The sequence below is a fragment of the Trachypithecus francoisi genome, unplaced genomic scaffold (genome assembly GCF_009764315.1).
Source record: "Trachypithecus francoisi isolate TF-2019V2 unplaced genomic scaffold, Tfra_2.0 Lachesis_group2, whole genome shotgun sequence".
Classification (NCBI taxonomy): Eukaryota; Metazoa; Chordata; class Mammalia; order Primates; family Cercopithecidae; genus Trachypithecus; species Trachypithecus francoisi.
Genome location: NW_022681465.1, coordinates 52,199,480 through 52,217,070, shown reverse-complemented (window position 1 = coordinate 52,217,070; position 17,591 = coordinate 52,199,480). Strand labels below are relative to the sequence as shown.

Below are 17,591 nucleotides of genomic sequence, written 5' to 3'. Positions count from 1 at the left end.
GTTTTTAAACTCATGAATACAGCATAAAAATCAACAAGAACAGAACTCCTATCTTTCACTATAAAGTGATCTCATTACGGAATTGAGTTGTCTTACTTTTTGCCACAGAAGCTACTAACAAACCTGTGCATGTTTAAACGTGCTCCACAAATAAGTGAGTTTCATGAAGATTGTTTTAAAAAGCACTGACTATAACCTTACTTCATTTGCAAATGATAAATAAACTCTGCAGTATCTATGGTTTCCTTCTATAAGCAAGACCTGTTTTGAGAATGTAATCAAATATCTTCATTGCTTAGCAACCACAGGAAAGGAGCTAATATGTCATGAGTCATGATTCTATGTGAACAGTTTGCAGGTCAGTGGCATGATTTCAATGCCCTGTGGATTCCTGCTGTCATGCTTTCAAAGCCAATATTAATACAAAGTATTAGAATGGATGAGAGTTAAGATGCAAATGCTCTCCTAATCAATCAATTGACATACACATAGTGTGATCTGGTACAGTCTTCTGCATCAAGCTGACACTAGCATCTATAAACCAATGCCAGTGTAAAAATAGCCCACAGACATGGCTTCATAAGGAATTTGTGTTTTATCAATTTAGTTAAGCCAAAGATGAAGGCACATTTAAATTAGCATGAAGGTAACGACTCTGACACTCATCTAATCAACAGGAAATCTTCTAAGAAAGAGGAATAGGGGGTAGTTAAACAGTTGTGGAAAATTTTACCTGTAACCATTGTGACTGGTCATTGTGGCCAGAGGTCCAGGCATTCACTTTGCCTTGCTTGTCCAGTCGAGCTTTCCTTGGTTCCCAAGTGAACATGTCCATGTTGAGCGTTCTGAAGACGCTGGAGGCAGTGATCTGATAGTCTTGTATATGTCCTGATTTCATACCTAGAGGCTCAGAACAACCTGAAAGAAAATGAGAAGAGTTCCATGAGAAAAATAATTTATCACCCTGGAACTTTTCTGCATTCATTTTAGATAGGCAAGAGAAGATTAAACATAATACTATTCATTCCCTCAAAGAGAAAGCATCTAAATCCAAAAAAAAGCTATAATCAGAAATAAATCTGAAACAAAATCGAAAAACAAGATAGTCAATTCAAGCTATTTTGCCTGAATATATTTTGAAAAAATTGAAAACAGGACAATTTAAACTACTTTTCTGTGATAGATGATTTTGCAAAATGAAAACAATGCTGAAATGCTCTCTCCTGCCTCATTACTGGAGGCCTCCTGACTGCTACCTAGTTTTCAACAGTTTCATTTTGTCTTTAAAAATGGGACATTTTCTCACAAAGTATATTTGTTTTTCTTTTATTTGTTTTCATGTTACTGCAAATGAAAATTCCCTCATTACAAAGTCATTTTCACAAGCTGCTCCACTGTTGTATTCTAAACTGGACAGCATTTTGTTTTTCAAGAAATATGTTAATCTTTATCACTGATTCTTACAGCACCAACATCATTTCTTCTGTAAGACAGGAATCTAGTATTTACTGAGGGTATGCCATGTGCCAGGCATTGTGCAAGCGTAATTTAAACTAATAGATAACAGAAGATAATAAGACAATTCTAGCTAAAACCACCACTGAACAAACCTTTTAATACATTATTTTATTTCAATCATATTCAATAACCTATAAAGTTTAGGTATTTTTGTAAGATTCTCAAATCTACAGCATATATTTTTGAGTTTAATATAGTAAAAATTTTGGCCTGCCTGTCCTTGAAAAATTATATGTATGTACATATATTTGTGTGTGTATACATATACACACAATTTCCCAATCTTGGATTGCAACTGTGACAAAATGCTCTTTACAATTTTTGTAATAGAGAGCATGATTCTATCATCATATGAGCCAGGGGCTGAGTCTTCTTTATGTGAAACTGTTAAATTTTGGTCGAGTAACTCACAAGGTAAGTTTGATCATCAAAGAAGCAAAGATGAGAAGAGGACACTCCTCCAACCCAATACTTTCTCCTCACACTCCACTGTCTCCCATTTCCCAGCTGTGTAGACTTGCCCTGTTATTTAACAACTTTCTACCTAAATTTTCTCATCTTTAAGATGGTGATAATAATAGAAACTACCTCAAGGAAGTGTTCTAAGAAATTACTTAATAAACATAAAGTACTTAGAAACAGTGCTGGCACACAGCATTCAGTCAGTTACCTATTTGTATGATTTCTGTAAAACTCATCCCAACAGATGGCAATGGTAAGTCCCCAAATATCAGCATATCAGCAAGTACTCAATAATATTTAATTACTGTGTGCAGTTTCTAAAACTAGACCTTTTTTGGAGTCTAAGCTATAAAAGAGGTGCTTTAGAACTCTTCATTGATCAATAATTCTTAGCTATAACTAATTGCTTTCTGTCCTGGTCAATCTAAATTACTTCTTCCTTCTTGAGGCTCCCCATATTTCCCTTCACCTCCACCATGTAGGAAATGCATATCCTATGAAAACATGGAAAATATGACAAGGAGGGCTATATGTCTTAACACAAGTGCATTTTGATATAGGAGCTATGTATCTGAAGCCTCATGTTAAAGATAACTGTAATGCCTACCTGTATATTCTGGGTGAAAAAAAAAGTCATAATTATCTAAGAGTCTAGAAAGTTCTAACAGGCTTAATGGCGAGCTATTTATCTTCAGGAAGTTAGTTTTATAGTAACATGCATTGTCTGCATTGAAAAATTCTGACTTGTTCTTTTATCCCCATCTTTGCCTCTACCTGCATACCACCCCCCAAGCCTTTGAAAACTTTGCTTAGTTTCCAGGAGATACAAAGAAAGAGGAAAGGTAGTTGTTTCTTTCCTTTTGTGATATAACATAGTATTGAAGTACTGGATAGAAAAAGAATGCCTTTACTTTGGCCATTTCTGCTTAGTCATAAAATTCACTTTATACCCATTCTGTTGTCTAGTATTATCTCAGAATTGCCAAATTATTGGTTCATAGAATGAATGGATGAGTATTCCTCCTCTAATTAGGGTCATAATCTATTTTATTCCAAACATTTTAAGTCATACTTCTTTCAGAGAATTTAGGAGATGATCTTCAAAAGTCTCTGGGAAGAGATTACGTGCTGATCTTCTAGGCAGGGTGAAAGATTTTAGTAACAATTTACTGAAGACAATAAGGCTTTACAGTGTTCCACTGGATTGTGGGGAGTAGTTTGGTACATTACATTAGTGTTTATTTCCAAGTGTTACAGCTAAGCTCTCTGCCAATGTGCCTCATGCCACATATTTTACTTCTTATCCATATGATTTCATGCATATAAATTAATTGACTCTTTCACCAGCGTGGCCAGCACTTGAACAAAATGAAGTATTAACAATGAAATTGGTATTTCTATAATGAAGTGCTCTAGTTTTTTAAAGCAACCATTGAGAGATATTACTCTCTGCATGCAAGTTCAAAATCAATTTGCTGTGCTGGGAGATGCAGCACTGCTTCTTTTTGAGAAAATACAACCTGTAAAGTGTCAGGTGTAATGTCTTGTCAAACTTGGAAGTAAAATATATTCACATCTTAGGGGTGTAACCGTGCCATGTGTGAAAGACTGACCCTCATGAATCAAAAGACTGAAAAATTGTTGAAGGCAATGTTAAGCAACTAAAAACCATGTGGCTTGCAGCAGACCTCATCATATTGTGGCTTTCTCTTGATTGCTTTATGATAAATGGCTTAGGGATGACACTGGTCTGTGGTGATATAGTGACACAGAATACAAACACTGTACAGCAATAAGTCTGCTAAGATTTACTGAATCTTAATAACTGGAGTAAACAAACTGGATTGAATTACCAAAATAAGGAAAAGATCTCTGTTAGGAAAATTAATGGTACTAAAGCAAAAGTTGATTGCTTCAAAAAATACACCAATATAGATATGAAAATGTGATTCTTAAAATAGGTTTGCTTGCCTGTACAAATTACTTTAATTCTTAAAATGTAATGGGCTTATTAAAAATTGGCTATTTAACAGTAAATTTTAGTTACTTGAAAATCATTCCTTTTTTAGGCAACACAAATAAATTTAGGAAGAGAAATAGATAAAAAGTATGCGCTTTAACCTATAGTCAACCTCTTGAAATGAATAAAAAGCTCACAGTTGTCTCTTTGCAGGGACTTGTTCTCCTATTTTTAATTAAGTGGTATTGTTTTAGATTTGGTAAAGATTTTTCCTCACTTCAAGGTTACACTAAAAAGTGGAGCACATATGCACTTTTAGTTTTCTTCACAGTTATTTGAACAAAATAATTTCAGGCCACTGTGGCAAAGATAGTTTGTAAATTGTGATGCCAGAAATATAAGAACAACTACCAAAAATATAACAAGTGAAATGCCTAGATACAATTTTCTATTTCATTCAGAATCTAGCTATATTGAAATGGGGCCACTGTAAGACCCACACATTAGGTCTTCATCTTTACATCTAATATTGATGCTCCTGGGGGATAAGAATTACTTAACTCTGAGTCCTTTGATAGGTTATCCTTGAGTTGGATAACCACTATTTGTACAATAAGCAGGTTGCTAGCTAAGAATGATCCAAGAATGAATTTATATTAGCAATCTTGGTATTGAAGTATTGTCCTCTTGGGAGGAATGAGACATTTACATGTTTTATAAAACCTAAAAAAAAAGTTCTTATGGTAGACAGACAAAGATAAAGTTCTTATGGTAGACAGACAAAGATAAAGTTCTTATGGTAGATGGACAAAGATAAACTTACTCTTCTGTGTTATATAGCCTAACTTTAACTGCAATTTATGAGATCGGGTAGATTCCAGTTCTTACTAAACTTCTGTCAGAAAACATAAATCAAAGTTATTATGCAAAACAATGAGACACATTTAAAAGTGACAAGTTTCCCATGAGAATTCCTTGTGCTTTCTTTGACCACTCAACAAAACACATTACTCTTTCTACATTAGTTCTACCCTGTGGCATGTTTTAGAACTTGTTTATTCTACACATAAACACACACTGGTTTTCCCTGAACCATGTTGTAGACAGTTTGCCCCAGAAATAATTTCTGTGGTTGTTGAATTTGCAGGTTAGTAACAGGCTACATACAAATATGCTTTTTGTTTTCTTTAAAGAGAATAGAGAAATAGTTAATTTGAGACTTACCCGACAGTTCACAGCCAAGAAGTTCCATTCGCAAAGTGCAATGTCTTCGACAAACTTGGGGATAGAGTCTTACATACTGAGCTTTTATGGGGGGTGTGAAAGAGTTAGCATATGGAGTGTTGTTATCAATGTTTCCACGAAACACCTGTGTAAAAACAATACAGGGTTTAAAATCATTCATTGCAACAGCTTCTTTACCTATTTTTACATATTGACCCTATCTACACCTTATCAAAAATAATTGTTCAAAGATCAGATTACATAATTTGGGAGCATGGAGCATTTGAGAAGTGTCTTGCCATGAGCACTGAATATAAAACCCACACATAAAATCCTAATTAAAGCCATAAACCACTGTGGCTCATGATTTGATCTATATTCCTCTGTGATGATCTTGTCAATTTTAAGGCCAGTCTTTCAGAACCAGGGGAGTGCTCTTCTCTTTTTTTGAGAAATGGACACCTTAAATCCTTCAATTTAATCTGGGACTGTCTGCCCATTTTGCTACTTAGTATTCGTACTTTCGGGGGTAGAATCCAGTCTTTGCTACTGCTTCCTGATCATCCAGTCTCTCTAATGCTATGATTAGATTTATGATGCTTTAAGGTTTGACTCATCAAGATTATATCTTCATCAACCAGCCCCAAGTAATTGGATAATAGAATTCCTTATTAAAATTTTCAGCCAAAAACTATGTTTGCCTCTAAAATTCAAGTACTATAATGTGTCATTGTAAGTTCATTAAGGTTTATTTTTATTTTACCTTTTATGTAAACCTGATAATCCAAAAACCTTATTTAAATTCATTTAAGAGGGTAATTTTTAAAATATTTTATATAATTTATTAGAGTCTAGTATAATGCTTGATTTTAAATGGGATGATCTCCAGTTCTGATATTTTTAAAATTAAAATTTTTGATGAAGAACTAACGAAAGAATTGGGACTATCATAAGAAAAGAAAAGGAGGTATTGAATATTATATCCAATACCTCTATATTTTATTTTGCTAAGTAACAAATCTTTCTTCCAATATGAAGCATATAAAGATATATATCTCTTCTATCATTTAGTGCTTTTCTTGCTTTTAAGATAATAGTTTTCATTAATATAATAGTTATTTCATTAAGAAGTGTGGAAATTGGCTGGGCGCAGTGGCTCACTCCTGTAATCCCAGAACTTTGGGAGGCCAAGGTGGGAGGATCATGAGGTCAGGAGACGGAGACCATCCTGGCTAACACGGTGAAACCCCATCTCTACTAAAACTACAAAAAGTTAGTCGGACGTGGTGGCAGGTGCCTGTAGTCCCAGCTATTTGGGAGGCTGAGGCAGGAGAGTGGGGTGAACCCAGGAGGCGGAGCTTGCAGTGAGCCGAGATCGCGCCACTGCACTCCAGCCTGGGCGATAGAGTGAGACTCAGTCTCAAAACACAAAACAAAACAAAACAAACAAACAAAAAAGTGCCTTAATCACGAAAACAATAAAAATGAAATAAAAATGTATCATTCAAATAAAGTTTAATTGTCATAGAAAAGACTATGTCCATCTGTGTCAAAGTATTTGGAGCACCACCAATTAAAATGTGTGAAAATCTTAAATGTCAGCCATTTTAAATTTATAAATTGGAGAAATTACTACTTCCTTCACCACACTAGACCAATTAAAAACAAGACGCATCAGTAATTTATTTTCATCAACATAAGTCTTCTCCTGAAGACCTTGTCATTTGATAGTCAATGATTATCAATGACATTTTACTTTTAAATTAAATAGGTTAAATTACTCTTACCATGTCTTCATTGGTGCCTTTCACTTTGTACATTGCCCAAGTCTTTCCATCATTACTGTAGGCAATTTTGTAGGATTTTATATACTCTGGGCTTCCAATCCTCTTGGCTCCTTGGGTAATCACACCAGTAACTCTCATTTTCCTTTGCAAATTTATCTGAAAAGACAAGCATAATCAACAATAATCTTATTGCTTTCAGGATAACAATATTGAAAATACGAATTTTAGAAATAAAACATTGTTAATGCAGATAAATAATAATATAAAAACTAATAATTTTCATGTAGTTTTTACAGGTAAATGTTTACAATAGCCATATATTAAGTTTAGCTTCAAAATTCCTTTCTATAATCGAATACTATTTTTAAGCAAACAATTATTTGTGAACAGGCTTTGAAAAGGGCAATATGCCCCGAAAACGTAAGTATAGAAAGCATCTGGTTTCTCACGACATGCAGATGTAACTTAATAAACTGAAAAATGGTAATATTCTCTTGTCAGAGTAATCTGTGTCATTAGTATAAAACTCTATTGTCAACACAACTGTTAATGTGTATAAACTGATTAAAGCAACAGTTTGCTTCAGGAGTAACATACATCAAATAAAATTGTTAATATTCTTCTCATATTTAATAGAGATATCTCTTTGACACTTAACATTTAATAACAATTAAATGCTACAATGTAGAAAAGTGCCTTATTCATATCTGGTAAACATTAAAATTTCATATATGGTAAACATTAAAATTAAAATGCCTTTATGATGTATATAAAATCTTTTAAATGTTGTTGATAAATTGCTATAAATCACCCTCTCTAAAAATATAAATCAGAAAAAATTAAATATGTCATACCAGAATATTAAGTTAATGACTCAGATATTATTTTCCAAAGAAAACCAGAAAATCTTCAGATTCATGTAAGTGATTAGAGTTTTCCACCGTAGGATGAGACTTTGAGAGTTAGCATTTGAAATGGTCCAGGGTGTGCATGATGAAAACAGCCACTCTATCACCATTGTTTCTGAGTCTCCCAAAGTCTCATCTTCCCCATTGAAACCCCATAAAATCGTTCCCTTAACTATTTCCCACAAGGTGATTCTCAGTCTTATTCATATATAAAGAAAACCTGGAGTTTTGATGAGTAAAATTTTTGTGTAAAAATTCTGGGCCGATGTTCCCTTTTTTCCTTGGACAATGCTAAGTGGATGGACTCAGACATCCAAGTTTGGTTTTCTCATTTCGATGTTCAGACATCACACAGCTATAATCATAATACATTTTAAGTCCCATTCCTCTTTGGAGGTTCAAAAAGACAGTATCCCTCATGAATGTAAATTTTGCTTACTACTCTTAATATTTATCTATATTTATATCCATTAGTCCTTTAAAGATTGATTTTGGAGTTTTAACTGTGCAACTTGAAACAGGGAATGTCTGAAAGACAGTTTATTTCAGTATGTTAGGTCAATTAGCACACTGCTATGAAAAAGTTATATTCTTTCATTATCTTATGCATGACATTTTCTCTTTTTTTTTAAATCTGAGACTCTTTGCAGTTTAAACATTCCCAATACATACAACATACACAGTGGACACTTTGAATCATGTTTTCTCACATTTTGGAAGCCAAGTTTCACATTTGATGTTGCTGAACATTCCTTTTTCAATTATCTTTTATCTCATTTCAATTATCTTGTTTATACCTGTTGTAGACAGCCAAATTATCTTTGCTAGAGTTTTGGCTCATAAGCTATAGAAACTAATTTGCTAAAGCTTTAATTGTAGATGCATAATGGGATCAAAAAATAAAAACCTGAATTTGTGTTTTTCTCTAAATCATTAAAAATCATGTAAAAATTCTATTTGCTCTAATATTTAGAAGCTCTGCATATGTATTTTAGGAAGATGGAATTGCAGTTAGTTAAGCATCACCCAGTTTGGGTTGTGTCTAACTTTTAGTAGATATTTGTAATTAAATTTTGGCACTACTTCCATTAAACACAAAATTAAAATTAAAACATTTATAAGAATACAGGCTCAGGCTCACTAAGTTTTAGTAATTACAGGTTTTAAACTTTTGACTTTTCATGTATCTAGCACTATTAAGCTTGAAAAATAATTCAGTATAAGGAAGATAAGTTGTCACCATCATAGTCATACTCAAATTTAGGCCGGGCGCGGTGGCTCAAGCCTGTAATCCCAGCACTTTGGGAGGCCGAGATGGGCGGATCACGAGGTCAGGAGATCGAGACCATCCTGGCTAACACGGTGAAACCCCGTCTCTACTAAAAAAATACAAAAAACTAGCCGGGCGACGTGGCGGCGCCTGTAGTCCCAGCTACTCGGGAGGCTGAGGCAGGAGAATGGCATGAACCCGGGAGGCGGAGCTTGCAGTGAGCTGAGATCCGGCCACTGCACTCCAGCCTGGGTGACAGAGCGAGACTCCGTCTCAAAAAAAAAAAAAAAAAAAAACAAATTTAATACCAGTAAACTATGTTGCTATAGGAAATTAAGTAAGCCTTGGAGAAAATATATGGCATGATTTTAGAAACACTTCCACTTACAAATATCTGCAAGTAATTTATTTCCATCCCATTCCAACATTATTTTGTGATATCTCTGTAAAATAACAATGGCTAAAAGGTGATCTTAATTTTATTCTCCCTGTATGAACTATCCCACATACTACGTAAAAGGTCTATTGAGGATTGCATCAGAAACGTCTAAATTATTTTCTATGAGCTTGGTGGATGCCTGAAAATAAAATAAACTATTTTCATTTATGTATCTGATTTCAGAGAAATTGCTGTTCCACTGGGTGGTAGGAACACTGTGTATCCTTAAAAAGCAGAAGTGCATTCTAAGGTATTTTTGAGCAAACGGTGGCCTCCTACATTAATATAAATAGAAAGAATGATAATCTGAATCTAGAATGCTTAGAACATATGCTAAGGGTATGCAGAAGGGAGGAGCGGACTGATGGGGGTTTCAGTCTTGTTTTCGTCACTTCTGACCTATATAATCTTGAACAATTTGTCTAAGCTTTTTGAAATTTAATTTCCTCCCTGTCAAGGAGGTTTTAATAAAATATGTGAAGATTATATGATATGTGCATGTAAAACATTAACAACATCTGCCACCTAGAAAGCACTTAGAACATTAAAAAAAAATTTTTTTTTTACATGAAAAGGAGCAAAAAACCATTTCCTTTACATCTTCTGCCTTTAACCACTCAATGCCAGAAAATTTGGATTTTGAGAAGTGTATTTATAAAAGCCGATAGTCGTAATGAAATGGGGTGGGGAAAGGGAAGTGCTGGGAGGAGAAGGGCAGGGACCCTGGCGAGGGTTCCACCCTTGGGCCTGTGCCCATGGATTTAGGTGAGGACAAACACTCCTGTTTTCATGTCCAAATGCTGCGTTTTCCAAGAGCACCTGGCCCACCATGCTCGCATCCTGTGCCTGTAAAAGCCCCCAGACCCTAGTGGGCACGCAGGCAAGCAGCTGGGCATTGAGAGGAACAGACCGGCAGAAGAGCACACAGGTGGCTGGATGTGGAGAGGAGCAGAGGAGCAGAAAAGCACCACCGACAGGCACCAGCAGACGCCAGCAGGCCATCGACGGGTGGAACGATGTAGATACCAAGGGGAATTTGGCCAGGGCAGTTGGAGGAGAGTCCTGCCGCTGAGCCACCAAACTCCATGGGAAGACCACCTTCCCACTCCATCCCCCTCCTGGCTTCCCATCCACCTCACTGAGAGCTGCTTCCACCACTCAATAAAACCTTGCACTCATTCTCCAAGCCAACATGTGATCAGATTTTTCTGGTACACCAAGGCAAGAACCCCAGGATAGAGAAAGCCCTCTGTCCTTGTGATAAGGCAGAATGTCTAATTGAGCTGATTAACATAAGCTGCCTACAGATGGCAAAACTAAAAGAACACACTGTAACATGCACAGTGGGGCTTCCGGAACTGTCAATGTTCACCCCTAGAAGCTGCTATGGGGTCGGAGCCCATGCTCCCAACGACGTGCCCATCTGCCTCTTCCCCCTAGGGGTTTTGCACATGGAGACACTGAAGAAGCAAGCTATACCCTATCACACACCCTGCAAGTGGGAAAAGGGAACTTATCCTGTTTCAATAACAACCATATAAAGATAATTTTGCAAACGACTTCCAAAGTTATATACTAATAAGACATTTAGGGCTGGCTACTATGGTTAGGGGTGTGTGTGTGTGTGTGTGTGTGTGTGTGTGTGTTTAAATCTAATCATGAGCCTTACCGTGGGGGACAGGATTAACAAGGTTCTTGTTAATTAACAGAGTTCTTGACAAGACAGCAACTAGCATGGGCTACTAGCCCTCTCTACTGAATCCAGCACTTAAGATGCCCTGGGACAGAACATTGCTGAGCAGGCTTTGAAGTTTATCATACTTGAACACAGAAACTATGGTAAAGCCTTAGTGTAAGTGGAAATTTGAGATCCCAGTGTATGTTTGTGTGTCTGGGGTTTATCGAGGGTAACTCCAAGGGCTCATAAAGGTTATCAGGCTTGGGAAGAACTTTCTACATGTTCTATTTCTCTTTCTCATTCTCACTTTACTTGTTGAACTCTTTCAGATCTACTCAGTTCCAACCCAGTACCAGTAAGAAGCAGTAGAAAAATGTGGGCCAGGCTTAGAGGGGAGTCTGTAGGCACTAACAGGCTTGAGTGTTGTACCCTCTGCCCTCCACATCCCAGTTTATGGACTAAGGAGGTAAATCAGAGTGATGAGGTCCTGGTAAGAGCAGTGTCTGAGGCAGATGAAGTCTTTTGCCGGAAAGGGGACTGTAGAGTCAGTACAGATTATAACTCTGTTATGAGGTATCCTCTCTACATCAACTCAATCCACCTGTAGTAGCTCAAGCTGGGACATGAATTTTACTCTTCCTTCTAGATACATCACTAGCCAAAGTATTAATAACAAATTCTCTAGGGAATGTAAGCACCATGATCAAAAGGAAAAAAACAACAAACTAATACTAGAATAAAAAGTAGTCTAATAGAGAACAGATTCAGACTTTAAAATTCAAAAGAAATCCCTGAAAAGACAAAGAAGATTTTCTGAAACGTAAGAAAGGAACAAGCATATAAATAAGAACCAACTGGTGATACTGGATAATTCGATATGAAAAGATAATTGTCTAAATAACATTTCCAATGGAGTGGTTTCAATAGCAAAGAAGCAAAGAGACAGAGCTGAAGAATAAACTAGTAAGCAGCAAGCCAGGGTTATGAAACCCTTTCCAGAAGAGAAGAGGATGGATTGCTGATATTTCTCATATTGGGAGATGATGCAACTAACAATTTACTTTGAAAATTCTAGAGAAGCAAGAAATAATATAAACTAATTTAAAAGTTCTGCAAGTTTGCTTAATATAAGATCAACATATAACTATTCTACATCAGCAATTATCGACTGAAAATATAATCAAAATAGTGTGATACTGGCATACATGGAGACATGTGAATAGAACAGAACAGAAAACCAATAGATTCCAATATGCAGGAAACTTTTGTATATGAAATAAATAATATTTAAATGAGAGAAAAAAAGACAGAGTATTAAATAATTGGGTTGGGACAATTTGACAGATTTCTCAAATAAATTTAGATCATTGTCTATCATCCTATCCCAGAATAAGTTCACAAAATAATCAGAGGAAAACACAGAATTAACAATAATCTCAGAGATAAAAATGGGTTTCTACTCATGACACTGGATTTTAAAATGTTATTAATCAAAGTAAAAACTTCTGCAAGATTAAAAGCAAAATAAAGTCAAAATACAAATGGCAAATGGGGATTAAACTTTTACAAATTGTATCATAGCAAATGACTGATCAGTCAAAGATATGATATCATATATAGATAGATAAAATACAACTAACCCAATAGAAATGAGCAAAGGATTTGATTAGCAGCCATTAAAAGGAATGCATATGGATTTTAAACATATGAAAAGATATTCCTATTCATAAAACAGTAAATTAAATCTACACCAAGTAATCATAATTCACCTATCAAAAACAAAAATCAAAATGTTGGACTACACAATATTAGCAATAATATACAGACCTAGGCATGTTTATACCTATGAGACTATAAATGACATCGTTTTCATGTGATAGTGTAACGACATTGTATTTATGAAAGACAATTTGGTTATATGAGACAAAGACAAACACACACCCTCTTTAACTCAGCAACTCTATTTTAAAAATGTATCCTACAAGTATGAGTAAACTGATGTTGGCAAAAAGTTATTCCTTACAGCACTGCATATAAGAAAACACAATTTCAAACAATTTAAAGCATCTATCAATAGGCATCTAAGTAATTTTACTAAGAAAAAGTACAGAAAAGAAGATGCTATTTACTTGTAAAACGTAAGAACAAGAATGAAGGAGGAAGGGAGAAAGGAAGAGGGGCGTGAGAAAAGAATGCAGGGATGGTGGAGGGAGAGAGAGAGATCTTAGCATAATGCTGTTGAAAGAGTAGTAAGACTTCAGCAACAGGACCATGTATTGCATACTTCCCCAAAATTTTAAAAAGTGAACATTCTTATTACAAGAACATCACAGGTAAAGTTCACAGGAAGGTGACAATCTGGGAGAAGATATCTGCAATGTCTAGATTTGACAGGGGCTTCTTCTTCTTCTTTCTTCTTCCTTCCTCTTCCTTCCTTCTTCCTTCTTTCTTCTTTCCCTCCTCCTCCTCCCTCTTCTTATTCTTCCTCCTCCTCCTTCTTCTTCTTCCTCCTCTTCCTCCTCCTCCTCCCTCAGCCTCCCTCCTCCTTCCTCCTCCTTCTTCTTTCTTCTTTCTTCTTCTTCTTCTTATTTTGAGATGGAGTCTTGCTATGTCACCCAGGCTGGAGTACAATGGTACGATCTTGGCTCACTGCAACCTCTGCCTCCCGGGTTCAAGCGATTCTCCTGCCTCAGCCTCTCGAGTAGCTGGGATTACAGGTGTGCACCACCACTCCTGGCCAATTTTGTATTTTTAGTAGAGACGGAGTTTCTCCATGTTGGCCAGGCTGATCTTAAACTCTCAACCTCAGGTGATCTGCCCGCCTCGGCCTCCCAGAGTGCTGGGATTACAGGTGTGAGCCACCGCGTCCAGCCCACAGGGACTTACTACTAAGTACACTAGTTCTCAAACATTTAGTCTCAGTACTTTTTTAAACTTTATAAAAACTATTAAAAGCCCCAAAGAACAAACACAGGCACAAGTGTGCACACACACACACACACACAGACACACACATGCCATTGTGGGTTATATATATATATGTAAATATTTATCATATTAGAAATTAATACTGACAAATTAAAAATATATTAATTCACCGAAAATGACAATAATGGACACAAGTTAAACATTACCATAAACATTACATTTTTGTGAAAATAACTATATTGCTCAAAAACAAACAAAAATTTACTGAGAAGAAAGAGTTATTTTATATTTTATCAAATCTCTTTGAAATCTAGCTTAAGAGAAGACAGGTTCTCATATTTGTTTCTATATTCAATCTATTGCAGTATGTTGTTTTGGTTGCAGTATAGGAAGAAAAACTAGCTTCACACAAATATCCAGCCAGAAAAGAAAAGATGACTTAGCAACTTTTCCATATAACTGTGGATATTCTTTGACACCATACCCAAACTTGAAAAGTTTGCTTTTTAAATTTTAACAAAAGTAGTTTGTTAAATTTTAGTTGCTCTGTGGAATCTGAAATCTACCAATGAAGTTTTCATATTCCTTGTGTTAAAATCTATTGGTCTATTTTGCACTTTGAATGGATTTTTCACCCATGCATGGTTTTGTAACATTGTACATTGGTCATTTGCAACATACTGGCTCACGGAGCTATGTAGATTTTCTAAATGATGACACATTTCACTATATAATACAAAAAACTTGCACTGATTAATATCACTACCAATTTCATCAGAAAAGTTTTTAATTATTGGAAGATATGAAACTCACATTGACAGTTACAAGTTTTCCAAAATTTTTTTTTTTTTTTTTTTTTGAGACGGAGTCTCGCTCTGTCGCCCAGGCTGGAGTGCAGTGGCCGGATCTCAGCTCACTGCAAGCTCCGCCTCCCGGGTTTAAGCCATTCTCCTGCCTCAGCCTCCGGAGTAGCTGGGACTATAGGCGCCCGCCACCTCGCCCGGCTAATTTTTTGTATTTTTTTTAGTAGAGACGGGGTTTCACTGTGTTAGCCAGGATCTTGAAATTTCCAATTTTATAACTGGCAACAAAGACTATCAGCTGTTTTCATTGATGTGGCAGGATTGCTTTATTCATTTTCAAGAAAATAGCTGCCTGATATCCAGGTATGAATAACTATAGCTGGTCTATCAGTTGTTATTTGAAGTAAACATGATACAAAAACGTAGGGGAAGGGAGTTGTTTATCTTGAAACTCACACAATCTTGCAAAGGCTTTTCCTGTAGACAGTGGTCACATTTCAGTACTCAGCAAAAGTGCTTTATGCATAACCCCCTTTTCATCACACAGAATATTATAGACTTAACAAGGATTGACATTTAATAAAATAATAACATTAGTTATCATTACTGCTTCATCAAGGATGTTCTTAAATGAATTGGATACTCTCTTTTTTCACTCCTGTGTGTGTAAAACAGAGATACATACAATGATGCCTAGTATAGTCTGATGCTATTGTCATTACCTCTGCCAAGGCACTAACAGTTTTACTCACTACTATGTGTGGCATCAGTACAAATGTCAACAGAGTAAAAATGACAAAGATCAATTTATAAATATTGTGAAAGTTGTGTTGATTTGTGAATCTCCTGAATGAGTCTTTGGGATCCTCTGCTTCTTCAAGGAATATGTGAACTGCATTTTCAGGTGAGAATAACTGATCTAAAATATACAAGAGTGTATGAGTCCATTTTCATACTGCTATGAAGAAATACCTGAGACTGAGTAATTACAAAGAAAAAGAGGTTTAATGGACTCACAGTTCCACATGGCTGGGGAGGGCTGACATGGCAGAAGGAGAAAGAGGGGCAAAGTCATATCTTACACGGTAGCAGACAAGAGAATGTACGCAGGGGTCTGCCCTTTATACAACCATCAGATCTCGTAACAGTTATCCACTGTCATGAGAACGAACAGCATGGGAAAATCTGTCCTCATGATTCAATTACCTCCCACCGGGACCCTTCCTTGACACATGGGGATTATGGGAGCTACAATTCAAGATGAGATTTGGGTGGGGACCTAGCCAAACCATATCAAAGGTTTTTTCTTCTTTTCTCTTTTCTTCTTTCTTCCTCTTCCTCCCCCTCCTCCTCCTCTTTCTTTTCTCTTCTTCTTCTTCTTTTCTTCTTCTTTTTTTTTTTTTTGCAAATCACATAGACACACATTTACACAATGCAAAGAGATGAGGAAATCAATAGAAAATGGAGCAAATGATATTAAAGGTAATTTAGAGCAAACCTTCACTATTAAAGAAATGCAATTTTGTTAAAAAAAAAGATATAACAATTTACAGCCAACAGCATGGCAAAACAAAACTATCAAATAATATCAAGTATCGGTGAAGTATTCTGATGCTGATGATGGGAATGTAAACTAGCATAGTCATTTTTATCTGTTAGTTGTTAGTAAAATTAAGCAACCCTATTTCTGTGTATTTTTGCCTGAAAAACATTTGCATAAGTGCTCAAGAAGAAATCCATATACATATCTATTGTAATAACTTTTATGCTAGCAAAGGAGAGCAGCTTAGGTGAGTATTCCAAGAGGAATCGAATATTAAAACATAAAATGTACCTGTGTGTATGTGTGTGTGTGAGCTCTCACACAATAAATACACTTTCTAAGAATCAGAAATGATGAACTAGACTTTTATATGGCTATCTAAAAAAACATAAGAGTATGTGAAAAAGAAACAAGATAATTAAATGCACACAGTACCATGTATGTAAATTTAAAAACACACCTTATGATATAACATCATGTGCTCCCCAACCATGGACTTCAAATCAACACAAAGAAGGTAGAATGAAAGGTTACACATCAGCTACTAGGTTGGGCTCACATAGCAGAAGAAGAATAGGAATATGGGAAGAGAGTAACAATTTAATATTAAATGGGAAGATACCTTATCCAGACTGATGATAATAATGTGCCTTGAAATAGGGAGGTGTAGTCTTACATCAGTGCTGGCAGGTGAGATCTGAAGTGGGGGAAAAATCATTGATTTCTCTTTCTCTATTCTCAAGGAAAATGACTTAAATATGGCCATATTATGCAATAGTACAGTTACCTACACAAGGGATAGGAATGTTGAATACAGAAGTCCTAAATCCCTTGGAATTTCTTTGGTGACAGAAACCTCTTTTGTTCTAATGTGGTGACGCGTGGTAGGCTCTTGAATAGCCTTGGGATGAGAGTGGTTGCCAAGAGAACCAATCATGTGATTGGAGGGTTGGAACTTCAGCCCCACCCCATGTCCTCTAGGAAGAGAGGGACTGAAGTTTGAGTTCACCATTACTGGCCAATGATTTCATCAATCAGGCCTAAATAATGAAACTTCTATAAAACCTCCAA

At 35.9% G+C, this 17,591-nt stretch overlaps 1 protein-coding gene across 2 annotated transcripts in view; it reads right to left on the bottom strand.

Annotated features, from left to right (window-relative positions):
* The window catches only part of EDIL3 (EGF like repeats and discoidin domains 3), a 459,624-nt gene that overhangs the window by 120,004 nt on the left and 322,029 nt on the right, over positions 1-17,591 (bottom strand). For both annotated transcript variants that reach the window (XM_033179202.1, XM_033179204.1), the window contains 3 exons: positions 6,952-7,107; positions 5,165-5,309; positions 734-918 (listed from right to left, as the gene is read on the bottom strand). In XM_033179202.1, the coding sequence (XP_033035093.1) occupies positions 734-918; positions 5,165-5,309; positions 6,952-7,107 (486 nt within the window). The remainder of the gene's footprint in view (positions 1-733; positions 919-5,164; positions 5,310-6,951; positions 7,108-17,591) is intronic.